This window comes from Podarcis tiliguerta, assembly GCF_965153285.1.
Source record: "Podarcis tiliguerta genome assembly, chromosome: 5".
In the NCBI taxonomy this organism is placed as follows: Eukaryota; Metazoa; Chordata; class Lepidosauria; order Squamata; family Lacertidae; genus Podarcis; species Podarcis tiliguerta.
Window position 1 is genome coordinate 84,005,121 of NC_139538.1, and position 25,347 is coordinate 84,030,467.

A 25,347-nucleotide genomic window follows, 5' to 3' on the forward strand; every position below is an offset into this window, starting at 1 on the left:
CCCCTCCCCTTTTTTGTCTCCTAAATTCAGGGAAGAGAGTGAAAGTGTACTGACACTCAAGGGTTTGACTCCCACTGGAATGTTACCTAGTGGAGTGTTGGCTGGAGGACGCCAGACCTTGCAAAGTGGTAATGATGTTATGCAACTTGCTGTGCCCCAGATGGAATGGGGCACATCTCACTCTTTCGCTAACACCACACACAGTGCATGCAGGGAATTCCTTATGCTTTTCAGTTCTTGTCTTAGCGGCTGATGATAAAGCATAACTTTATGTATTAATCAGGCAATGTAAAATCAGTATTTAACCAGGGTATTAAACAAAAAGCAAACAGTATTAGTCACGCTGTGCTAATCTTTGTCTGTCGTTGAGCTTTCCTTGATAGAGCATTTCAGATAGCAAGATTATTTATGAACTGGGAAAAGATTGGCAGGGTAGGTCAGAAAATTAAAGAGCCATCATTATTTCATCAGATATCACATATGGCCTTATTCTTTATTCCTACAGTTTTATTACATACGTTAATCTGTTTAGTAAATGCCAGTTGCCTTTTAGTATCGATAGCTACAAGTTTCCAAGCTCAATTTTGCATTCCACGGATGGAAAATGTGCTTTGTTTCGTACCCTGGTGATTGATGCCAAAGTTTGTTCCTTCATGTTGTTTGTCAAATGTTCTGTGTAATACTACTTGACTTCCCTGAATTGTCCTTGTAAGTTGCTATTTCCTTCCTCTGCAGATGTAGCTGCTTTTTTTAGATCTGTCTGTCTTTCTCTAGGTATCGCTGTATGTCTGTATAAGTGTGTAAAAAAATTAAATCACTATCTCAGACACTTGTCTGTCTCTTGATGTACAACCAACTTTGTAGCACCTTATTTTTGAGGTTGGCTGCATTTGACGCTGCACCCGATGCATTCTGATGGCTAATGTAACTGAAAAATAACAAATAGCTGTTATAAAATCCAATTGAGAATAAAGGGGCTAAATGAAAACCTTGTAAATAAGTCAGACTCAAAGGGTGTTTAAGTGTGCTTATATTTTTTGCATGAAAATAAAAAGAAAATACACCTGTAATCTGGCTCATTGAATACTTTATAAAAGTTGATGGATTAGTTGTTGCCAGAAGAATATTGTGAGATTCTTTTTTCTTTTTTAATTTCTTCTGACTATATAGTTCATTTTTTTGTAATGGATGTCAAGAAAGAAAGTGGGCGTCATAACATTCCTGAGCTTTATTAACAGAAAACATTTTAGTTTTCTGTGTCAATATTTCTGTAATATCTGAGTTCAATTTTACAGCACATGTTTTTTCTTGTCTGTCAAAAAAAAATTTTTCCTCACCTAATGTAATCAAAATTCAACATTTTAATGTAAATTTGTGAAACTTTTCTGGTACTGTGTCAGTCTAAAATAATTTTTGTTTGAGTTAACACCTTTTAATATTATTTAAACTGTTTTATTTACTATCATTATCCTCTTGGAGCATATAATGTCTCCAAGTTCACTTTTCATAAGTCCTTATATATGTATGTATGTATGTGATCTGTGAATGTCTGTAATAGCAAATGGTGTGTATGTTCCTTGTATCATCAGATTTCCCCCTCTAAATGTTACTTTCAGTGTGTATATTCACTACCCAGCTTGCATATTGTAGTTTTCTCAGCACTATGTAAGCTGTAGAGAATTGGAACATACGCATTTGATCGGACTTGATAATGTTGTCTCATGTTTGTTTTAAAACAAGACAAGTGGACCTGACATATAACATCAATCAAAAATTTTAATTTCAGCATGACCACAACTTAGAATTTTAACTGACTTTACTCCTTTAGGATCCTCAAATGGCAACAGTTTAACAGATATGTTGTGAATACAGTAGATTTTTAAGGTGCTCACACAATTTCTACTGTTGTTGATAGGGTAAACCAGATGATTCCTGTTGCAAGTTAGACGTTTCTAATGTTTATTGTAAAGTTGTAACACAAATCTTTCATCACTTACAACAATGAAATGTTATAGTAAATTGGACAAATAGAAAACTGGCATTCAGGAGTCATTTTGTTTTCCAAAGGAGTAATGCCATAGTGTTGTCCACATTAAAATTAATGTAGTAGCAATATAAATCAAATGGCTTCTTGTGATGAAAGATTTGATTGAGCACCATTGCTTTTATCCTATATTTTATTTTATTTTTTTGTAAGAGCAGCTGCATCTTATGGGTGAAGCTGTTGGGAGTGGGCACCCAGCCCATAATAGTCTGACATTTCCATTCTTTAATTCAGGTAATCTTTCAGAACTATGAGGTACAAATGAAATACTACAGCGAGATATTTGAGTTTTGGTATCTTTTTTGCTAGAGGGGGAAAAACCCTGCCAGAAATGGGATTAGCATTTCAGAGAAGCTAATTCAGCTCACTAATTTAGTTTGTGCCAGACCTGATGCAAGTTAAGTAATTTCATCATGTTTGGTTGGAGTTACATGCTTAAAATGGTATCTCTGATTGTGCTGGTATGTGTGTGTTCTTGCATCCCACAATCACCCCCCTTTGCGCTGTTGTTGTAGTCTAGGATTTAACCATCTTACACACTTGTAGATGGACTGGTCTCGTAGTAAGTTGTAAGATGGTTGAAGGTGAACTCTGTGAGGTAGTAACTGCATTTCCAAACCAGCACCCTGATAAGTGCACTGTTGCTGCTGCTGTATTGCTTGTCATAGGAGGGAAAATTACATGAAGAAAAAGGCAAATGTTTCCCTGTCTTCCTTGACTAGACTGAATTGTTTTTAATAGACAGCAATCTTTATGTCACTGGTTTTCAGTGGCCTGGGTTGTGGTGCAATGGGATTCAGAAAAAATAAGATATTGTCTCTTGAGTTTGAAGGGTGCCCAGTAGTAGTAGTAGTAGTAGTAGTAGTAGTAGTAGTAATAATAATAATAATAATTTATTATTTATACCCCGCCCATCTGGCTGGGTTTCCCCAGCCACGATGGGCGGCTTCCAAAAGAATATTAAAATACTGTGATACATCAAACATTAAAAGCTTCCCTAAACAGGGCTGCCTTCAGATGTCTTCTAAAAGTCTGGTATTTGTTGTTCTCTTTGACATCTGGTGGGAGGGCGTTCCACAGGGAGGGTGCCACTACCGAGAAGGCCCTCTGCCTGGTTCCCTGTAACTTGGCTTCTCGCAGTGAGGGAACCGCCAGAAGGCCCTCGGTGCTGGACCTCAGTGTCCGGGTAGAACGATGGGGGTGGAGACGCTCCTTCAGGTATACTGGACCAATCCAGACTTTTCCTACAAACTAATGCTGTGGCCCTCTTGCTATGTTCACACAGAACGATAAACTGTTTTACCATTACAAGAAGGAGCCTAGTCAACCTTGTGCTCTTCTCTGCCACGTTTACAACAGCCACAAGGAGGAGATTGGAATCTTCAGCTTCAGTTGTCAATTAACCACAGTTTAGGGATAGCATTTCACCTGAACTGTTCATAAACCACAGTTTGAAATTGGCTTGTTTCAGTAAACCACAGTTAGCACCAACTGCAGTTTATCCAGTTTCAAATGTAACATGAAACTGCAGCTAGTCAGAAACAGAATCAGAAGCTTCTGATGTTTCTTCACAGCCAATCCTATAGGAGAAGAGAGGAACAAAGAAGCTCACTGCCTGTCTAGGTTTATTCCTACAATAATAAACTGTAGTCTGTTGTTGCATCCAAACTCAGTAGGGCTTTTTCAGTCCCATTTCCAGATCCAGGAGTATGGCAAGCTGCTTTTGAAACTCAAGCGGGTTTCTTAAGAAATTTTAAGTTGGCTTTTGTGTTAAAGGAGAGTTTTATTAGAGTCACTTGGGATATGAGTTTGGTTATTCCTGAAAGAGGTGAAATTAGTTTCTACATTGTTTTTTATTAGTCCACTTCTGTTCCTGCGGTATCTTGGGAGGTTTCTACCCCCCCCCCAAAAAAAAACCCTGATTAAAAAATACAACAGTGTTTGGGGGTTTTTTTTAATGCACATAAAATGCATTTTGAAGCAAAGCTTTATCACTGTAACTTCTAACAATATATGCCAAAACAAATGTTTCATCGTATTTCAAAGAATACATTTCCGCACTTAAATGACAAACTGACGACCTAAAACTTGAGAATTATAGGTTGGCTTCATCGTCTATATCAATGGTTTCATTGTGGGTGAGTTTGTAGGTAATTCTGTAAACACAATATTGATCTGAAAGACCTTGTTGCCCATAACTCCTCCGGTTTCCACTCCTCCATATTCATTTGTAAATTTTGTTCCCACCTATTTCTTAATCCTATCCTACTGATGGTAAACGCAGAAGAGGAACTTTTTTGATGGTAATAAGAGATCATTGCTTTATAGAACAGGTATTTGTCCTCTTAAGATCTTACTGAGCTAATGGCATGGGTCACTGCTTTTTCAGTTGTCATGGTGGGTACACAGAGATGTTTGAATATTTCATCTCTCCAAAGGAAATTACAAAGAAAAACAGTTAATTCTTGATGATGTGATCATCAGTTTGTTTTACCTTGGCTATCAGTGAAGGGTCTTTACGTTCCTTCTCATGTGAAATAGTGTTAGTCTGTTCATAAGCATATTAGAAAATGTGCAGAAGAATATCCAAAGTTTTATTTTTTTCATAGCTACTTTAAACAGTAGGGGGGGTCACATCCATTTTTAAAATCTGGGGGTTCCCGTTATAAACTGCAGCTCACCTACAAACATGCAGACTTTCGTCTTCTTAGTTTGCATGGCAACTGGTTACATTTTTAAAAAATATCATCATCGTATGTAAAGCAGCAGTTACTCATGATGATGATAAGAAACGTTCCTTTCTTAAATTCTTGTGTTTGGCTCAGGAATAAAATACTTGATATTTTATTGCATGTTGGTACTGTGGACTAATGAAGAAAGTCCTCCCCAAACATTACAAACTGTCCCTTTCAGCCCTTTCCATGTTGTTGGGAACTCATATTAACCTGTGGTTTCTTTAAAAATAAATAAATAAATGGTAGTATCAAAGCCAAAAGAGCAAGGAATTTTTTTATTTTCAAAAAGGACTTCTTAAATCAACCTTCAGCTAGTATAATAATAATAATCATATTTTTTTCTGCTATGTGATATTACACTCTTCATCTTTCTCATTCATTTTGCATGCATCTACTCACTTCTGTACAGCCACAGTAGAGGCAATTGAGGCTGAAAAAGGTATGGTCTCAGTGTCTTTGCTACTGGCAGGGATTGGGGTCTGGGAGGGATTTAAAAGTCTGTTCTGCTCTTTCAACTTGCACAACCAGAGATGAATCAATACACTGATTCATTTGTTGTTATCTGTAGCATTTTGTCTTGTCTTGTCTTGATGACTTGCCTTTCGCTTTTGGGGTGATTTGCTTTTTCTGACTGTGGAATAGGGTTGTGTTTTCTTTCGTTAGCATAATAGCATGCTATGTTTATGTCCCCTCTTTTAGTTGACATACTTCCTCTGGTGATAATGGATTTTAAATGTCTCCAATCCAGCAGGCCACTTTTAAGTATATGCATGGCTTGAACACTCAAATTGAGCTTTTCATATTTGCTAGCTCCCCCACCCCTGCACCCAGTATTTTGAATGTGACTTCTCAACAATACATCATAGCCATGAGTTTCAAAAGTAGTTTCTGGTGCCATACAATAATGCAGCCCTCCTCTCTTCCACTGTGCGCAGATAGCTTCCCATATGGTTTTCTGGATTGAAGTCTGTGTCTTTTCGTTTCTTTCTCATAACCCATCTGGTAGTGCAAGATTTAGTTTTATAAAGGTGTTTTTATAATGTGTAGTATTCATTTGTGAACACTGAGTGCCAGGAAGCTGGCAAAGTATAAAATGTTAACTTTGGATGAGAGCCGAATAATAATTTAGACATGGCCAAGGGCTTGCCTTATTTCCAGAGACGCATCTTATTTTGGAACGGCAACCTTTCATGCCATGTCACTGCTTTGGCAACTCTGTTCAGTTGCTTGGGTGGTGTGGATAAAGTTTCCTGAAGTCTTCTTTGGGTCCTAGCCTTAATAGCCACTATCTCCATGATGACTTTTATATCCCGTCTTTGTCAGGCCATTGCTTTACTATAAGCCACAAAGTATGTATATGTGCACAAATGAGCTACCAGTACCAAGCAAATCTGTGGTCTAATCACGTTTGTAGACTAATCTGTAAGTCTGATGCTTTTTAAATGTGTGCCAAGTCTGAAGACTTGGACTATACTTATTAGTGGCTCAGCATCTCCTTAAAAATCTTCAGAGGAACTTGCCGGGCCAGCAAGCTCCCTAATGGTTCAAGCACCATATTTATACATCACTGTTGATGATTAGTTACATTTGCAGGATGGGATTGTCTTGGTGGTGGAAAATGGAGTAAGATGCTTGGCACCATTTTACAGAACTCTAGTTTCTATAGCAGTGTGTGCACATGTCATTGTTCTTCAAAACTGAAAAATGGTCTTATTATCAGTGTTCAAAATAAAATGGGCTCCTGTCTGATGTGTAAGGTGATCTGTTGAAGTCCAGGTATTGTCCTTATTTTAAGGTGGCTTCCAAGGCTCTTGTGGTTATTCTCACATGTTTAGCCTAGGTATTCACAGTCATATCTTGCATTGCTGCCAACTTTAGTTTTTGTGTTCTCATAAGTGATGTTTGGAATGCCTAGCGGCCTTAAGCAAAAATTGGTATGCTATAGTGAAGAAAAGTCAGAGAGGCTGTACGACTCTGCTCACTTTTTACAAGAGAAGTGTAAATACATAAAATCACATTTAATCTAACTTACTGGTTTTGTGGGTGTCTCCCCCCCCCTTTTTTTTTTTTACATTTTGATATTATTTCTTAGAAGTTACTAAGAATGCGCAGAGCTTTTTCCCATTACTGACATGTCTAATTTGCATTTTGTTAAGCAATACGAGGATTCTCTCCACAACATAAAATCTGCAGTTTTGAAGAGGCAAAAGGACTGGATAGGATCAATGAGCGAATGCCGCCAAGGAAAGATGCTCTTCTTCAGGGTGGCATTAATTCTGTGAATGCAACAAATGCCAACGGAAACAATGGTGCTGGCAACAACAATGCACAGTGACCATCGCATCTGCTTACTTACGTAATAATTCGTTGAGGACTGCTTCTTGAAAAGACAGTAGCCAAAACATCCCAGGGAGATGCAGTCCCCACGCTTTACCCGGAGCGAAATCACAACTTGATCTTACAGAAGAGAAGCCATGATGCTTTGGAAATTACAGCCACTCTTCTAAAAGTGACAACATGAATATTAACAGTTCATATTTGGAACTCACTTGTGGAGAGAGATCCAGGGACAAGCTTCTGCTGTTATCACTATAGACTTAGCATGTTACTTTTTTATCATTGTCAACACTTTTTATGTTTACAGAATGGGATTGTAGAGCTAGGTGGTGGGTTTGTGAGGTGGTTTTCTTTTGTTTTTGAATCGGACGTTCTAATGCATCCGTATTTATTTAATGGTCTTATGAACTGTCTTTAAATGATAGTTTTACAGTGGTCTTAAAATATAAATCTGAGGCTGCAGACATGTCTGTGTTTTAAATAAGTGAGGAAGAAATGCCAAAAATCTTAGTAATTATGTAAATTTCTGGTCTTGGGTATACTCCTGTTGCTAATTCTGTATAATGTTCAACATATTATTTTTAGTTAAAACTTATCAGAAGATTTCTATATAAAAATGTTTATTACTTGAACCATAGCTTTTGAAAAATATTTTAATTTAGAAACTTCTTTGCCCAACTTTTTGAGACTTTCCCCACACTTGAATGTTAAAAGAACTATTAACAGTATAAAAAAAAAAGTTTAAAATTAAGGTACTTTGTACATTACGTTTCAAGTAAATTTGATTCATATCAGATCTGTAAAGCTTGGCTTTGTATTTTCTGTATGCATGTTTTAATTTTGCAGATATTTAATATATAGACCTAGGGTGTACAGGAGAAAACACCCTATAGGTTATGCAGCACAGCTGTTATGGGTATTTTTAGTTTATTGTATTAAAGTTGCTTAAATAGTTAATAATTGTTGGGCTGAGTGGCTGCAAGTGTGTTCTTTTAATTCTGTTTGGTTGTTTTTGTTTTGAACTTTTGGCCATACAATGCATAATTACTCTGGACATTATGATGTTAGTGAAGATATAAAATCAAGATGCATGTTATGTTTTTGATAGCTGGACTGTTCGGTTAAAATAAAATCAGACCATGTGTTGATCTAACGAATGATGAACTGTAGTTAAATTCTCCCAACATTTTGTTACTTACCTTTCTTATTCTGTGGGAAGCTGTTGGAATCTTACGGCAACGGATTTCACCTGCAATGTATTTGCCACAAAGTGGAACTTGTGTGTGGCCCTAAGTTGGCTATTTGATGCATGTTTTAAACCATTCAAGTATTTTATAATAAGAAGCGCACAATAAAGTTTGTGCATGGGCCTCAGCTCGGATTGGTTTGCTTCTGTTTTTGTTTGTGTAATGAGGAACACAACACAATCAACCATTTTAGTTGACCTCCTGGGGAGGTTCCCAGCACATTTTAGAATCTTTGAAGTCCCTGAGTTAAGGAAGCCTCCCTATGTCAGAAGTTTGCTCCAACTTGAGGAAGGTGACAGGGGCAGAGCTGGTGTGCTCATTCCTACAATCCTTCCTCATATAGTTACTTGGATGTAGAGCAGTGCTGTACTTAATGAGACTATTATATGGTGGGTGATTAGATCTCAAGCACAGCTAACTAAAATGGCAAAGGAACATTTCATTTGAAAGTCAGTGATGGTTTTGCATGTATGGGCAACGTAGAGTTAGCAGCTCTTTATTAATGATGTGTGTAATTTGGGGTGGGGTGTTGTTTATTTTTATTGATTTAAAAAAAATAATTGAAAAGTAACAGCCATATTTGTGCCCAGCGTTCCCAGCCTCCTCCATCCCTATCACAGGTGACCTCCCATGACCTATGTCACAAGGTCGTTGTGAGGTTAAATGGTGAGAGGGAGAACCATGTATGCCACCGTGAGGACCTTAGTGGAAAAGTGGAATATAAATGAAAGAAAGAAAGAAAGAAAGAAAGAAAGAAAGAAAGAAAGAAAGAAAGGTAAGCCCGCAGGTACAATACAAAAGCAGCAAAGAACGTCCACTTTCCAGTGTCTCATGTATACAATTATAAATGTGTATGAAATACAGTGGAACCTCTGTTGTCAAATGTAATCTGTTCTGGAAGACCGTTCGACTTCCGAAATGTTCAACAAGCGAGGCTCAATCCCATTGAGAAAACCGAGAAATGTGCCCCAGAAGCCATTCAGCTTCTGATGCGCTCAAAAACTGAGGTTCCACTGTATATTGGGGGGGGGGTGTCATCGCCTCCTACATCAATTAGAACGTGCAACAAGTACAGTGGTGCCTCGCAAGACGAAAAGAATCCGTTCCGCGAGTCTCTTTGTCTAGCGGTTTTTTCGTCCTGTGAAGCAAGCCCATTAGCAGATTAGCGCTATTAGCGGCTATTAAAGGTTTAAGGGATTAGCGGATTAGCTGCTAAAAGGCTATTAGCAGCTTAGTGCCTTAGAAAAAGGGGGTGGGGAGCGAAAAAAAATAGCAGGAACTCGCAAGACATTGTCGTCTTGCGAAGCAAGCCCATAGGAAATTCGTTTTGCGAAGCACCTCCAAAATGGAAAACCCTTTCGTCTAGTGGGTTTTCCGTCTTGCGAGGCATTCGTCTTGTGGGGCACCACTGTATATGCTATTTAACACCAATGCTGCTCCACAATAAAGGGTGGGAGAAGGGTGAAGTGGGTGAGTCCTCAGAATGCATGTACATAATGTGGGACAATACTGACTTTCCCCCCCTTTTCCCACAGGTTTATCTGAAGCTTCCACCTGTCCCAATCTGCTATGCCATTCACTAAAGAGGTGAGAAACAGCAATGTCTCTTAACTTGTGAGGTGGGTGGGTGGTTGGAGAGATTAAATGGTTAAATATCTGAAATGTTTAACTGCAAGGAAATGCAGTTCCACTCAGCTGCATTTGTTGTGAATTGGCTGAGTGACTTGGCCACAGACTTATTCCATATTAATTTTATACGTTGAGATGTCCATCAAATGACTTATTTACGTGCATTACTTGAGGCACAGCAGCTGTCCCAGAAGATAAAAAACTGCACACAGTGCAGTTTTGTTTTCTTGGCGTAAAATACTGGTTCCTTTTAATGTTTGTGTCCTGGTGTCTTGAGGATGCCAGAGCAATATAAACTAACGAGGGGCAGCCCTGCCACATTCTTTTAGCATCTTCACGTCCTTCTACAGCCCTGAACACAGACATAATTATTTCCAAATGCTTGTTAAGCATCTTCTCAATTTAGAACTCATTCCAACTGCTGGGAAGTACTATTAGTGGTATAAGCCTGATGGATCTGTCCAGATTTCACCCTCCCGGCATGGAAGGGCTCCTGTGTGTGAGGCTTTTGATATACCAGAGGGATCTCACTGGTAGAAGGGAGGTGACTTCCCTGTTTCCAGTTCCCTCTGCAGCCTTCACACACTAATCCAGAAGGTGTCTCCGTCTTTCAGAGTAGGTTTTTGGAGGCTGCAGGGGAAGGGGAAACTGGCAAATGTCACCACTGTACTACATTGTGTTCTGGGTAGTTCTGGGCTGCTGCTCCACAAGCATCTCCTTCACTGAGGTCCTCTCTCAGCGAAGACAACTGGTTTAGTTTTGGGTTATAAAGTTCTACTGTTAAAAGTTATATGAGAGTCTGTGCTCGGGTTCCTCACTGCCATAACTGGACTGAGTCCTAGCTATACTGGAAGAATGTAACAGTTGTTGGATAGTCTAAATGTTCAACTTTTAAAGCTGTCATTAGCACTGTGTGTTAGTTGAATAGGTGTTTGTTAATTCACTGCTCATTAACACATTGTGTCAAGGGCTGTACATGTTCACACAAGCTACAAAATCCTGGGAAATGACCCAGCTTTGTGATTAGTTTCAACTTCCTTTGAGCTGCATGGCTGTCAGAGGCAGAATGTTAGATCAAAGTCCCAGATTTGTCTGTTGACGTTACAGGGGTACACTAGTAGTACAGCTTAAAAATGTATGAGAATAGGAATTGGAAGGTAGGTTGAGGCTTCAACCCTGAGATGTCATCAGTCTGCCAGACAAAATCACTAGTGTCTGTTTCATCTCAGATTAGGAAACACTTACTACATATTATACAGGTGAGTCTTTTTTGTATTTACCGTATTTTTCGCCCCATAGGACGCACTTTTCCCCCTCCAAAAATGAAGGGGTGTGTGCGTCCTATGGGGCGAATGCAGGCTTTCGCTGAAGCCTGGAGAGCGAGAGGCATCGGTGCGCACTGACCCCTCTTGCTCTCCAGGCTTCAGGAAGCTATCCGCAAGCATTGCAAGCCCTGCGGGAGTTCCCACGGGCTCACAAGGCTTGCGGGCAGCAGCCTGCCGCCCGAAGCACGGGGAGCCCCCCCCCAGCTGCGGCTGCCGCCCCAAGCCTTGCAGACACCCGCCCGAAGCACGGGGAGGCCTCCGGAGGGCTCCCCGTGCTTTGGGCGGCATGGTGCCGCCCCAAGCCTCGCGCGCTCAGCGGGACTCCCGTCGGGCGCGCAAGGCTTGCGGACACTCGCCCGAAGCACGGGGAGTCCTCCGGAGGCCTCCCCGTGCTTCGGGCGGGTGTCTGCAAGGCTTGGGCGGCAGCCGCAGCTGGGGGGGGGGAATAAATTTTTTTTATTCATTCATGTCAGGGGTTCAGGAGCAGAGTCACAGGAGAGGGAGGAAACGGAGAGCGAGGGGGAGGAGTCTGAAGGAAATGTCAGCGACGACAGTAGTCCGAGGTCTCTGAGTCTCTCCAGTGACTCGGAGGATTCACAGAAAGGGGCCCCCATGGTCAGGGCAAGGGGAGTGCCCAGGGGGACACCTCGGGAAGAAGGGGCCAGAGGGGACTCAGAGAGTAGCAGCTGGAAATCCGGACCAGCGTCCCCCCCAGAGTGCAGTAGGGGGGAGGAGTCCAAGGCATCGGGATCAGGGAGCGCGCAGGCAGAGGGAGAACGTGAGGCAGGAGTGACCACACCCTCGTCAGGGAGCGAGGAAACGGTCATCCGGAAAGTTAAATGCGCGCGCGCGCCAAGTTCAAATGTACAGGAGGGCGGCAAGGTGGGCAGCCCGGGTAGGGAGCCAGGTCCTAAAGCCCGCCGAAGAGAGGGGGAGGAGTCAGAGGGGTCAAGCTCTGCGTCAGAAGAGTCCAGGAGGAATGAGACCCCGGGGGGTAGTAAGACCCAGAGGAAGAGAGAGAGAAGGAAGAGGTGGAGTAAGATTAGAGTCTTAAACTGGTGCACAGGGGGCGGAGACCCAGACAGAGCTTCGCCGGTCTAAAGTCCAGACGTAGAGCTGGGACGCTGAGACTTGTAAATGGAGACTATTCTTCAATAAAGACTTTGATACTGTACTATCGGCTAGCGTTGGTCCTTGGTGAGCTGGGACCCGGAGCCAGCTCTGACAATTCATTTCCCCCCCCCCCAAAAAACGAGGTGCGTCCTATGGGCCGGTGCGCCCTATAGGACGAAAAATACGGTAATTACATTGTTGGTACATGTGTGATCTTCACTGTTTTGTTGTTTCTTCAACTTGCAAGCCTCCTTGTGTATAGTAATATAAGGTAAAGGTAAAGGTACCCCTGCCCGTACGGGCCACTCTTGACAGACTCTAGGGTTGTGCGCCCATCTCACTCAAAGAGGCCAAGGGCCAGCGCTGTCCGAAGACACTTCCGGGTCACGTGGCCAGCGTGACATCGCTGCTCTGGCGAGCCAGAGCCGCACACGGAAACGCCGTTTACCTTCCCGCTAGTAAGCGGTCCCTATTTATCTACTTGCACCCAGGGGTGCTTTCGAACTGCTAGGTTGGCAGGCGCTAGGACCGAACAGCGGGAGCGCACCCCCGCCGCGGGGATTCGAACTGCCGACCTTTTGATCGGCAAGCCCTAGGCACTGAGGCTTTAACCCACAGCGCCACCCGCGTCCCATAGTAATATATCAGGATGCGTAAACCTGAGTGCTGGAGAGGTCAAAAGTTTTGTAATAAAATTCCTAAATTTGGGCTTACAGGGATCTTCCTCTGTAGATAGTGGTGGTATGTATTACTTCACTTCAATATGTGCTAAACTAGAGCTTTTCTGCTCGGGGCAGAATAACTAAGAGGTTATTCTGTCCTGCTGGCACCACTGTGCTTGAATAGTGAAAATGTTTCTATGACTAGCAAGTAACAGGGACTTTGACAGCCCAATTAGATGCCTCACTCAAACACACAGTAGCAATATGGGATCAGACTCCGGAGAAATGGTTCTTGAGTAACATTACTACCATATGAACATGGCTTTGGTCACTTCATACAGTGGTTGAAGATCTAGTTAAATCATAATCCTTTTAATGGATTGTTGTTCCATTTTATCAGTAGCTAGTATTTGCATACTTTGAAAACTGGAAGGGTGGAGGATAAAGCCCTGGCTTATGCACTTCAGGTTTCTAAATGAGACTGCAACAATGTGTTGCAGTGCAAAGAGCTGCAGGTTTCAGCTCTTAGTTGTTTTAAATTGTTTTTATTAAAGATTTTCTTGGGTTACAAAAGTACATACATCTCTGTTTTTGCATCATACAACATTTCAACAGATCAGTTCTATTCAATGTTAGACGTTGATGTTGTATACAGTAGGTTGTGGAAGAGAGGTGGGGCGTAGTAAACTTGCATTTTTACAGTGTATGTGCAAGGTTTTTGTGTCAGAGTCACATGCATAGGTTCCCTTTCTATTCATTCATTCGTGTTCATTGGGGCATGGTTAGTTGCTACAGTAAATTTTGTTTGTGTATGAAGGGTTGTTGGGTCAAGTTAGCCATGTCGATTCGCGTGCTGTCGCTGGGTTCTTGTTGGGCTGTGTGTGTAATAAAGGGGAACCACACTGGGGTGAAGGCATCCTTGTTTATTTGTCCCTGTGCTAGCTTTGGTTTGTTGGTTAGCTTTTCTAGTAAGGCTGTTTCCCATACAGTTTGGTACCAGTGCTCCACGTTCACTCCTGACAGCTCCCTCCAGTGTTGATGTTCTTGACTGCTGAGAGTAGGTGGGTTATAAGCTCTTTGTAGTGTAAGTGATTGTCTTGCAAAATGTTCCAAGGGGGATAATTCTGGCATGGCTTCTAGTACTGTTTTGTTATTTTGCATATTTATTGAAGGTTTCAGCAAGACAGCCATGCATTATTCCAAGATATTTTATTATAGCCTTTTCTCCCCACCCCGGCATGTTCTGAACTGCTACAAACTTTGTACATATAGGAAAAATTTCCTAAGTAGAAAGGACTCTTTCTTGTATGTGTGAAATGCTCACAAGAATAAGGGGTGGTTGTATTCTACTAATGTGGTTCATTAAGTCTACTCTGAGTAATTTAGCTACAATCCAAGGTTATTTAATATTTGTAAATAAGAGATACTGGTTTATATTAATGTATTGAGTATAACCATGGTAACAAGAAAAAGACACTTCACTACAACTCAGACAGCAGGTGTCTTATTTTATATTGTAAAGTACATGATGTGCGAAATTAAGGCAATTATATGTGCAAAATGAACGATCCATTAGAAGCATACTTGTTTACATTGTCTAGGATAACTTATGCTCTTATATGCAATGATAGTCATTTGCCCAAGCAGCTCATTTTCTATTTTCTTTGTTTCAGCGTGGTCTATTGACCAACAAGGGCCAAGAGCAGACGCCTGTAATCTCCACTTGTGTCACTTTGTATCATTGTGCCCAAAGTCTTCTGATACATCTGGGTGAACATCTGTTTGATTTGTACAAGATCAATCTGTGCCAAAAGAAACAAAGCAGACAACTGAGAGAAGACACAACTTAATTCATGAATCCCATTAAACTCAACAGGCAAGTCTAGTGCCACTGAAATTCCAGGTGGATTGTGCCCCATTCAACCGCACCAAGCATTAAAACTTCAGTGCCAGTTTGATGATGAGGAAGAATTAATTTGACACCGGAAACACAGTCTGCAACATGTTACAAAGCTACTCAAGACATAGGTTTGCCTAGCGATCCAGCCTCTAATACTGCTCTCTATGAACAAGTAAGTAATGCATATATGCTACTCTCTGGTACAGTGGATGATGTGTAATGCAACCTTCATTTCCACATTGGGGGAGAAGTTCATGTTATTTGTATGCCACCTTTCCTGAAGGCATGGTTTTCACTATGGAAAGATAGCATACAAATAATAACTAGGGCTGGGCAGTGTTACTGTATTTTTCGCTCTATAGGACACACCAGATGATAAGACACACCTAGTTTGGGGGGGAGGAAAACAAGAAAAAAAATATTTTGAATCCCAGAAGCCAGAACAGCAAGAGGGATCTGGCTTCTGGGATACCTTGTGGCTGTTCTGGCTTCTGGGATAACTGCGCCAATCCTCTTCAGGGCAGCGGGATGAAGGCTCCTCCTACCCGAAGAGGCTGTGCGCAGCTAAGGCAGAAGTCAGGGCAGGCGCAAAGCTGGAGAAGGAACAGAAGGAGACCTCCTCCGGCTTCCAGGTAGGTGCGTGGCTGAAGCCTTTGGAGCGCAGCGGAAACTCACGCTGCGCTCCAAAGGCTTCCGGCGGCTATCCCTGAAGCCAGGAGAGTCTTGCTCTCCCGGCTTCAGCAAAAGGAACCCGAAGCCTTCGGAGCGCAGTGCGAGTTCCCGCTGCGCTCCAAAGGCTTTGGGCGGCTATCCCTGAAGCCTGGAGAGCGAGAGGGGATGGTGAGCACCGACCCCTCTCGCTCTCCAGGCTTCAGCGAAAGCAACGCAAAGCCTCCGGAGGGAGTGCTTCCTCTGCACTTCGGAGGCTTCGTGTTGCTATCACTGAAGCCAAGGAACCTGCATTCACGCCATAGGACGCACACACATTTCCTCTTAATTTTTGGAGGGGGAAAAGTGTGTCCTATAGAGCGAAAAATACAGTACATTTTCAACATTGTGGTGTCTCACCAGCAAGGGGTGAAACGAACCTCGGCTCTCACTGTGGAAGCTGAGGTGCTTTCACCCCAACACCTGGTGGATGGGAAGGCTCCTACCCCCCAACTGAGCAAGCCCTGGTGTGCCAGCAGCAGGGACCTCTTTTTGGAGGCGCTCTCTGCTGGTGTTGTACCTCTTTCCCCTGGGAGGAAGAGGCAGCAAACTTACCCCCCCCCCCCCCGAAGATGGACCAGGCATCAGTAGCCAAGTTCACAGAGCCTGTCAGGCTCTGTGCATTGACTGCCCTTGCCTATGCAAGCCTCTTCCCTTGTGGGGTGGTAACAGACAGCCCACCCTCCCAGACAAAGGCAGCCAAGTGCACACAGCCTGGTCCTCAAGCCATGGGGGTGCAAAACCACTGTATCCACGCAGCCTCTGCACCCCCTGGCTGAGCCCATCCAACCCCCTAAGCGGCAGCAGTTGAGGCAACTGCACATAGGCTTGCCTCAGCAGATGAAGTCTAACAGAGCCAGGAGAGGTGGGGGTTCCTTTAAACGTCTCTGTTGAGGGGTGCACACCTCAATGGAGAAGTGTGACAGAGCCAAAATCCTGCCCTCATGCAAGCAGGAGTGGGGCTGGGAAGCACTTTAACAGAGCCCCCACCTTACTGCTGGCTTGTGCGGTGTCAGGGGATCTGCAAAACTGCTTGGCGAGGACAGCGGCGTGCTCAGCCAAGCAGTTTAAAGAAGCACAGGGAGGAACAAGCTGTATCGTGCCTCGCCAATGCAGCTTGTCTCTCCCTCTGCCGGTATGAGGGTACAGTGGGATGGCAGCTTCACTCAGGAGGTGGCAGTTTCACCCATACCACTGAGTGAAGCTGTCATCATGGTCTGCCCCTCCTAGCAGTCCTGGGCAAGATATTGATGTATTGCCAGGCCTAATAACACGACAAAAGCAACCACACACAATAAATACATGAAACGGTACACTTATTTCATTCTTAAAGTGCATGGCTCCAACCTGTCTTGGCAACTGCAGCTGCACCCACCTCATGTTCATAGCCGGTCTTTCTACCTGGAAAGCCTCTAAAGCAATGACTCAATAATGAAGACTGAGGTTGGGGCAACTATCACTGCCAGGAACAATGTGGCACTGAGTCTGCTACCTGAAAGAAGAGTGCTTTCTATCATCTAGATCTGTGCCAGCTCAGGTAACTGGCATCACCACTAATGGCCTTGAATCTATACAATGTGCCACTTGGGTTGTACAAGTTTAATAAAGAAAGCTGCTTATAATACCAGAAAAGTTTCAACCATCAATTTGTCAAAAGTGTTTACAGCTTCTGTTACCTTTCCATTGTGCCTGAATCTTCACACAGTAAAAGACTGTGATGCATTTGCGTTTTAATAAAGGAGCCATTTGACCTCTTTGGAAGTATGGCCAGATGGTGTATATAATGAACACAAACAAGATTAAATAACCGGCCTTTAATTACCGTATTTTTCGCTCTCTAGGACGCACTTTTCCCCCTCCAAAAATTAAGGGGAAATGTGTGTGTGTCCTGTAGAGAGAATGCAGGCTGCACAGCTAAGCCCAAAGCTAGAACAGGGAGACGGAGCGCCGCGGAGCACTCCGTCTCGCTGTTCTAGCTTGCGGACAGCTGTGCAAAGCCTCTGCAGGGCAGCAGGGTGCCTTCACCCCGCTGCCCTGCGGAGGCTACGAAGACTGTACGAAGGTGGGGGGAAGGTTGCAACACTTCCCCCCACCGCCAGCCCCACAAGCTCGGGGGGGGGGCAGAAGGAAGGCGGCGCGACCTGGTCCCCAACCTGGTCTTTGGGGCTGGCGCGCTGCCTTCGCGCTGCTCCCCGACCTGGTCTTTGGGGCTGGCGGTGGGGGAAAGCAGCACTTCCCCCCGCCAGCCCCAAAGAGCAGGTTGAAAGGAACCCAAAGCCTCCGGAGCCCAGCAGGAACTCCCGCTGGGCTCCGGAGGTTTCGGGTGAATGCACCTTGAACGCACAGAACACACCTTGTTTTAGAGGGGGAGAACAAGGGGAATTATTCTCTCCCCCCCCCCCCCCGGTTCTTCCCCTACTATGGTCTGGTGCGTCCTATAGAGCAAAAAATACAGTACATATTAGGTAAAATTTTCACATAATAAATTCTTACCTCGCTGCGAGTGACTACAATTCGAACCAAGGTAGAGTCATCTGTGCCGGCTCCTTTCATGGAATGATAAAGCCTCTCTGCAAAAAAGGCTGGGCGATTCAGAGCACATTGCACTGCAATAAAACAGTATTAAGATCAACTCAGAGTTGGCACTGACAGCTCAAAGCCACAAGATTCTAACAGCATCAACCTGCCAGAATCTTTAATCCAAACTGCATTTTTTGTCATTGCATCCCCACTCCACCCCCACGTATATTATAACATAAAGATAATACAAAGACCAACAGTCCAAAAGCATAAAATTATCCAACCCAATAGTAATTAAAAGTAACAATCATGTCCTTACTAGGCAAATTAGAGTTAAATGTTGTTAGATCAGCCCTAACTGGTTCAAGGGAGGAGATGGGTAGTGCATCTAGCCCAGTTCCCAGTGAGGGTTTACTTTAGGGAGTGTGCCTCCTAGTGGAGGGAAAGGATTACTGCACCACCAGCAATCTGAAGCAGTGGTACCTTGGTTCTTGAACAGCTTAGTTGTTGAACAAATTGGCTCCTGAACGCCACTAACCTGGAAGTAAATGTTCCAGTTTGCGACTCTCTTTTGGAAGCCAAACATCCGAAACGGCTTCCACTTGAGTGCAGGAACCTCCTGCAGCCAATCGGAAGCTGCGCCTTGGTTTTCGAACGGTTTTAGGAGTCAAATGGACTCCCGGAACAGATTAAGTTTGACAACCAAGATACCACTGTACATTATATGTGCAAATTAAGCAACTGACATCAGTCCTCTTATTTTGCATAAATTATTTTACAGGTCTGAGAAGGGCACTGGAGCCCCAGCTGATGTTCATTAATCAGCGAAGTTTCCAGCACCTAATAGTTGTAGGTGCTTGGTAAATAAATTGCCCATAAAAATGACCTCATTGAACAATGAAATGCAGGAAAAGTCCCTTACCGATAGCCTTCAAACCACGTTCTACATTTCCTGAAAACTCCCGGCCAATGCTGCTTAACAAATCTCGGTTAGCAACCTGCAAAAATATAAGTAGGAAATGTTAATTTTTTAGCCAAAGAACTGATGAAAGCCAAATCCAGTCCTGTCTAGTCCACACAAATGGCCTCCCCTTCTTGTCTACCTGAGAGTAGGCTTCAATTGTGGCTTTCAGCTGGGGAAAGCTTCTAGTTGCCAGGACCATATTGAAGGCAGACTCATCAGTCCCCAGCTTCCCTTCACCAGCTTGGAAAAGGCGCTGAGCATCTTGTTGAGCCTTTTGGTAATCTACAGTTTGATTCTCATCCCGATTACCCTGCAAGAGAGAAAAATATTGATTACTACTATTATATACAGTAAGCCCACAACTTAATGCAGGGGTTACGTTCCAGGGATCACAGCAGAAATTGTGTATAGTCAGAACTCATTGGGTTCAATGGCAGGTAGGATTGCCAAGTCTTTTTCCCGGGATGCCCACCCTCTTTTAATTCACTTTTTTGCCAAGCACACAGGTTAAATGCATGTCAGTTGCAGGCTTACTGTACTAGCCTTGCTTGCAAGTTGCCTTCAACTATTTAAAAAGGAAGCAAAAGCATGGTGATTCCCATTTTTTTCATTTAGACATAGCAAATCAAATGATTAAACATCTGGCCTCCATTTATGCTTTACAGTATCCTTGTCTGAACACAGGTATGGCTCCACAAATATGCAAAACGAAATGAGCAAACCGAAGATTAACTGTTCAGTCATCTCATGATTTCAACTGTCTAGAGGACAAGGCCAGATTACCCCCCCCCCCCCTTTCTCTCTAGTTGTTTATATTTAAAGCCACTGGTAACTGTGACCAGGGAGAAATTAGAAATTAATACTTGCACATTACAGTGGTAGCTAAACTAAGCAGAGCCACAGTATAAGATAAATACTACTAACATGACCAAACTATTTACCTTTCTATCAGTTAACAACAGACTAGTCCAGTACTTTTATTTTAATCAACAATGACAATTACTTAGGGGAGAAATTTAAACTGAGCTGGATAGATAGTTTCAAACTTTCTTGGCACTGTAAGATTGTGAGCATTGAAATGAACCAATTTTGTTCCGAGAAAGAGGATGGGGGAACCTGCAGCTCTCTAAATGTTGCTGGACTAAACCTCCCATCATCAGTGGCCCATGCAGACTAGAGCTGGAGTCCTTCATCATCTGGAGGACCAAAGGATCCGTCGCCCCCACCATAGAGCAAGATATGAAAGAATGGCAGCACATTAATAAAAGTGCCTATTTGGGGGGGGGGATTCAATACAATGTGCAAAAAGAGGAGGCCTGGTCCATGATCTGTGCCTGTATCAACACATTAACAGGTTGAACTGGTTAAGAGATGTATTCCAAATCAAAGTTTTGGTTTGGGCAAGATGGAACAGGTCTATTTAACACAGTACTTTGGTTGTATCTAAGAGAAAAAAAATTGTCAAAGACATCCCGTTTCTGGGTGCCATGCTCACACGTGAGATCACAGCCTGATACACAACATTGCGGTGCCCCAAAACGCACATTTTTGGGCACCATGTTTGTGTGTGGGCCAAATGACTCGTGCAGGGGCGCAGCCCAGAAGACACACATCCTGGTTTTTGTGCCACCATACCCTTCAATAACAAAAACTACCACATTTTCAAAAGTAAGTCTGTGGCTTGGATTTTGAAAAAGGGGGGTCCACAGTACTAAGCTAATTGGGAGCTACTGATCTACTGTGTCTGTTTTATTCAATAATATTATTCTTCAGTAATAGGTCTCCTTCAGACCTGGATGTCACATTGATTGGGTCCTAGAGGGTCATGTTAAGTCAAGACCATTTACTTCAAGAGATAGGTATTTGAAATCTCCATCTGATAGAAAAAGCCTAGTCCTATCATCAAATCCTATTTCATACAAGGAATGGTACCTAACCCAGGATACATTTCAAAAGGGGTGGAAAACTTACAGCTGGAACTGTACTTGATGCAAACTAGATACTTATATGGTGGCCTTGTTATCGAGAACAAGGTAAACGTGTGCTTGGTAAACATAAATGCGACAGAAGGTGGTTGTTCATCCTACCTGGCACATAGATACAAGTAATCGTTCAAAGTGTCCTGACGTATCGGACCGAATATCATGCTCGATATCTCTTCCAAATTCATTGTTGTAACATCTGACAATTTCTTGAATCTCCTGGTTTGTCCTTGTGCACAGAATCTCAATCAGCACATTCTCCTGTGTGCCTGCACCCTGCAGGCAGAGAAACAAAGCACTACAGACATTACCTCAATGCAGGCTGCTCGGAAAGCTGACCAGAACATCTAATTGTTTTATTACATTAGAAAGAAGATTGATCGCTTTTTTGTACTGTAGGAACATCTGAGCCATATTGCTTCATTCAACTAGATCATGTTGCAAGCCATTGTGCGCCTTTCAGCTCATGCAAAAAACCTACCCAACAAACTTGCTTCATTTAGCCACCAGCTACCAATAGTTCCCAAGGTTTGTTACAGAAGAAAAGTATTATAATCTAAGAGCATAATCCAGTGATGGTCTCACTGGAAATGAACAGGACGCAGGCAGAAGCACAGATGAACATGACTTAGGTCTACTAATTTTAATGGGTCTATGCATTAGTAAAACTCAGCTGGCTACAACCAGGGAACTGTGTCTATAGGGCATTTGTCACTTGTATCTCTAACACATACATATTTCCATATCTGGGTATATAAAGAAGTCATGCAGCCAGAAATGCAAGGAGCTTGAGCAAAGAAAGCAAGGACACCAATCAATCCTTCAGTTTTTCAGGACATAGAAGGCCTTGCCCATTTCTTAAAATAACTAAGGGATGTGTGGGGAGATTCATGTTAGGAATTGGTACCATGTACATATAAATTAGGGACGCGGGTGGCGCTGTGGGTTAAACCACAGAGCCTAGGACTTGCCAATCAGAAGGTCAGCGGTTTGAATCCCCGCGATGGGGTGAGCTCCCGTTGCTCGGTCCCTGCTCCTGCCCACCTAGCAGTTCAAAAGCACGTCAAAGTGCAAGTAGATTAATAGGTACCGCTCCGGCGGGAAGGTAAACGGCGTTTCCGTGTGCTGCTCTGGTTCGCCAGAAGCGGCTTAGTCATGCTGCCACATGACCCGGAAGCTGTACGCCGGCTCCCTCGGCCAATAAAGCGAGATGAGCACTGCAACCCCAGAGTCGGCCATGACTGGACCTAATGGTCAGGGGTCCCTTTACCTTTATACATATAAATTACACTTGGGCACTGCTATGCTCTTTGCACAGGTTTCATTCATTGTCAGTGGAGCGATATTTTCAACAAGACTGCAGCTTAAATTCACAGAATGAGCATTCCTGCCTCCCTTCTGAAGTACTCCCACAGTTGTCTTACAGGTATTTCTGCATCCAGATCAATCATAGTCACCCAGCCCTGCTACTGGAGACAAGCCAGTGCTGCATATCTGACTTGTTGGCTGAGGATGACAGAAGCGTTGTCACTCTTCTGCTGTATGCCTGACATAAAAAGTTTCTCTCACCCGCCTCCCCACCCCAGCTCTTGCCACTCCCAACCTGCCTTTCTGGAAAATTGAAGGGGGCTGAGGAGAAAACCAGGAGTGGATTCCAATGGATTTGGGGGTGGGGGGGTGCAGGGTGTTAATTTGATGGTTTATTTGTTTCTGCCAAGCACAAGGTGTTCCTCGATTGCACATGTGCCCCATTCCCCCAACAGGGTGGGGGGTGGAATAAAGAACTGGGAGAGGGAAGAACAATAATCTCTGACTGACTGAAAGCCAAGTGAATAAGAAAACAAGAAGTGGGGTTCTGTGAGTAGCACAAAAGAATATGCAAAACAGAGGACCATGGTTAATTTTGCAAGACAGGCATTGGGACCTATTTTTATGAGAGATTTGCCGTAATTTTGAGAGAGTGGGAGCAGGTTGCATTTGTCTATGAATATTCTGGAAATGTACACTGTATATATTCCTTAATTTTAAAAACTATTAACACAATTTTCACCTTTATTACTGAAAATAAATTTTGAAATGACTTTGATCTAGTTGAGCATTTGCAGTCCTTTACAGTTAATGTGATCATTTTACATGGAAATAAATGCCAGTGAAAATCATACCTTCATGGCATGCCGCAAACTCCAAGCATCATAGTAGGTACTTGGCATGAACAATGCAAGGATCAGCTCTTCCATATTTCCACTTAGCTCCGACTTCAGGTCTTTAATTAAATCCTGTCCAATTACAAAGTGGTATCAGAAAGACATACATTCATAAAATATGCATGCGCACACAGACTGAAAATGTACAGTTCAGCTGCTGGCAAATCAATGTTTACTGAAGTCTAGTGAGACATATTTTCAAGACAGAAAATGAAGGCAGTAATCATGATAAATCAATTTAAAACTTCTATTAAACTAGGGGATCATAACACAGGCAGCCATTTTAGAAGAAATTACTATTTTATTTTATACAGCAGAATGCAAAAGAGTTGGTGTGTTGTAGACATGTGCCTTGTATGCCAATACTAGTACCTCAACAAGGCCCATACTGACTTTGTATGTCAAAGAGCTATTTGGAATCTTCTATGATAGGAGAGAGCCTCTGTCTAAAATAGGTTGCATCACTCAGCACATACTGAACATGAAGCTACTGTCACCACTTCACTGTTACACATTATACTAGTAAAGCACAGCCAGAGGCTATGTCCACTCCTAGCTTTCTTGAAAACCACTACAGGGGAGGGTCCAGTATTTGACAAAATAAAGAAATGAAGTTAAATTACAGACCTCACTCTGCTCACGACAGTTAAGCACACAAGCTGTACCAGCTGCTGATTTGCTTTTCATTATTATTATTATATGACTAAAACAAAATCACCAACAATCATACCTTGCCATACATGGTCTTGAAAGCAGCCTTAATTTGCTGTCTCTGACCATTGGAGCGGTTGGACACAACATCAATGATTGCCTGTTCATCCGTTCCTAGGGAGCAAGAAGGCAACTCAGTGTAGTCTCGTATCAAGCCATTTCATCCCTTTTATTGTACACCCCAAGGTGTACATCAGGCAAAAACACTGCTTTAGTACACAGACTTTGCAAACTGCTCACATTCATAGATTTCCTGTACAAAATGAAACTATCACTTCACTGCAGAGTTTGAATGCAGAGAGATATCATAAAGGTAAAGGTACCCCTGCCCATACGGGCCAGTCTTGACAGACTCTAGGGTTGTGCGCCCATCTCACTTAAGAGGCCGGGGGCCAGCGCTGTCCGGAGACACTTCCGGGTCATGTGGCCAGCGTGACGAAGCTGCTCTGGCGAGCCAGAGCCGCACACGGAAACGCCGTTTACCTTCCCACTAGTAAGCGGTACCTATTTATCTACTTGCACTTAGGGGTGCTTTCGAACTGCTAGGTGGGCAGGAGCTGGGACCGAAAGACGGGAGCTCACCCCGCCGCGGGGATTCGAACCACCGACCATACGATCGGCAAGCCCTAGGCACTGTGGTTTTACCCACAGCGCCACCAGTGTCCCTATATCATAGATATCATAGATATCATAGGCTTGCTTAAAACAGGTACTTAGCAATGCACACTGTAGGGAAAAAATTTCAAACACGGGGACATCTGACAAGTGTTGGAAGGATCTAGTGAGAGACGTACAGGATTAAGGTAGAGAAGAGTGTTTGGTTTCTGGGCCTACACAAGTTTAAACACGAACACTATGAAACACAAAACCGCTCTTACCAAACCCTTTCATAGCCTTGCGCAGAATTTCTGCATCCCGCCCTGCATCAAAGTTCGGAGCTGGTCGAATTGTGCCTTGCATATGTTGAGTCATTGCTGCAGGCTGAGATTGAGAAATCTGTTTTACTATGTTATTGATCCATGTGAAATGCTTATTCAATCTCAACAATGAAATCTTAGGCATCAGTACTTTAGAGGGAAAGGAGAGACATCCTAAGCAGTCGGGAGGCCAATATATTCCAGATGAACAGACTTGGTTTACTAATATGATGGGGCACCTGTCATTGGCTCAAGCCTTTATAAGCATTTGCAGGCAATTTGCCCAGCAATCAATTTCAGGCTGGAGGACAGATCTCCTCCCTTAGCATTCAGAGCTAAAGCAGGAACA

At 43.2% G+C, this 25,347-nt stretch overlaps 2 protein-coding genes and 1 long non-coding RNA gene across 14 annotated transcripts in view; 2 read left to right on the top strand and 1 right to left on the bottom strand.

Moving 5' to 3' along the window:
• PPP3CB (protein phosphatase 3 catalytic subunit beta) overlaps positions 1 to 8,490 on the top strand; it is a 37,974-nt gene extending 29,484 nt beyond the window's left edge. For 6 of the 12 annotated variants that reach the window (XM_083440465.1, XM_083440469.1, XM_083440470.1 and 3 more), the window contains 3 exons: positions 31 to 128; positions 5,189 to 5,218; positions 6,936 to 8,490. In XM_083440465.1, the coding sequence (XP_083296591.1) occupies positions 31 to 128; positions 5,189 to 5,218; positions 6,936 to 7,114 (307 nt within the window). In that variant the 3' untranslated portion in view covers positions 7,115 to 8,490. Of the gene's footprint in view, positions 1 to 30; positions 1,071 to 5,188; positions 5,219 to 6,935 lie in introns of those variants that run through there. The other 6 variants (XR_014511159.1, XR_014511160.1, XM_083440473.1 and 3 more) reach the window with 2 other exon arrangements.
• A 5,794-nt stretch (positions 8,491 to 14,284) lies between these two features.
• The window catches only part of ANXA7 (annexin A7), a 28,306-nt gene continuing 17,243 nt past the window's right edge, over positions 14,285 to 25,347 (bottom strand). Inside the window, exons 6-13 of the mRNA XM_083440492.1 lie at positions 24,960 to 25,062; positions 24,101 to 24,195; positions 23,329 to 23,442; positions 21,272 to 21,442; positions 19,324 to 19,494; positions 19,143 to 19,218; positions 18,194 to 18,306; positions 14,285 to 14,894 (exon numbers count right to left, since the gene is read on the bottom strand). Coding sequence (XP_083296618.1) covers positions 14,772 to 14,894; positions 18,194 to 18,306; positions 19,143 to 19,218; positions 19,324 to 19,494; positions 21,272 to 21,442; positions 23,329 to 23,442; positions 24,101 to 24,195; positions 24,960 to 25,062 — 966 coding nt within the window. The 3' untranslated portion in view covers positions 14,285 to 14,771. The remainder of the gene's footprint in view (positions 14,895 to 18,193; positions 18,307 to 19,142; positions 19,219 to 19,323; positions 19,495 to 21,271; positions 21,443 to 23,328; positions 23,443 to 24,100; positions 24,196 to 24,959; positions 25,063 to 25,347) is intronic.
• LOC310677590 lies at positions 14,901 to 20,646 on the top strand. Its single transcript, XR_014511309.1, has 2 exons — positions 14,901 to 15,164; positions 20,284 to 20,646. It is a non-coding gene; the product is annotated as an uncharacterized lncRNA (long non-coding RNA).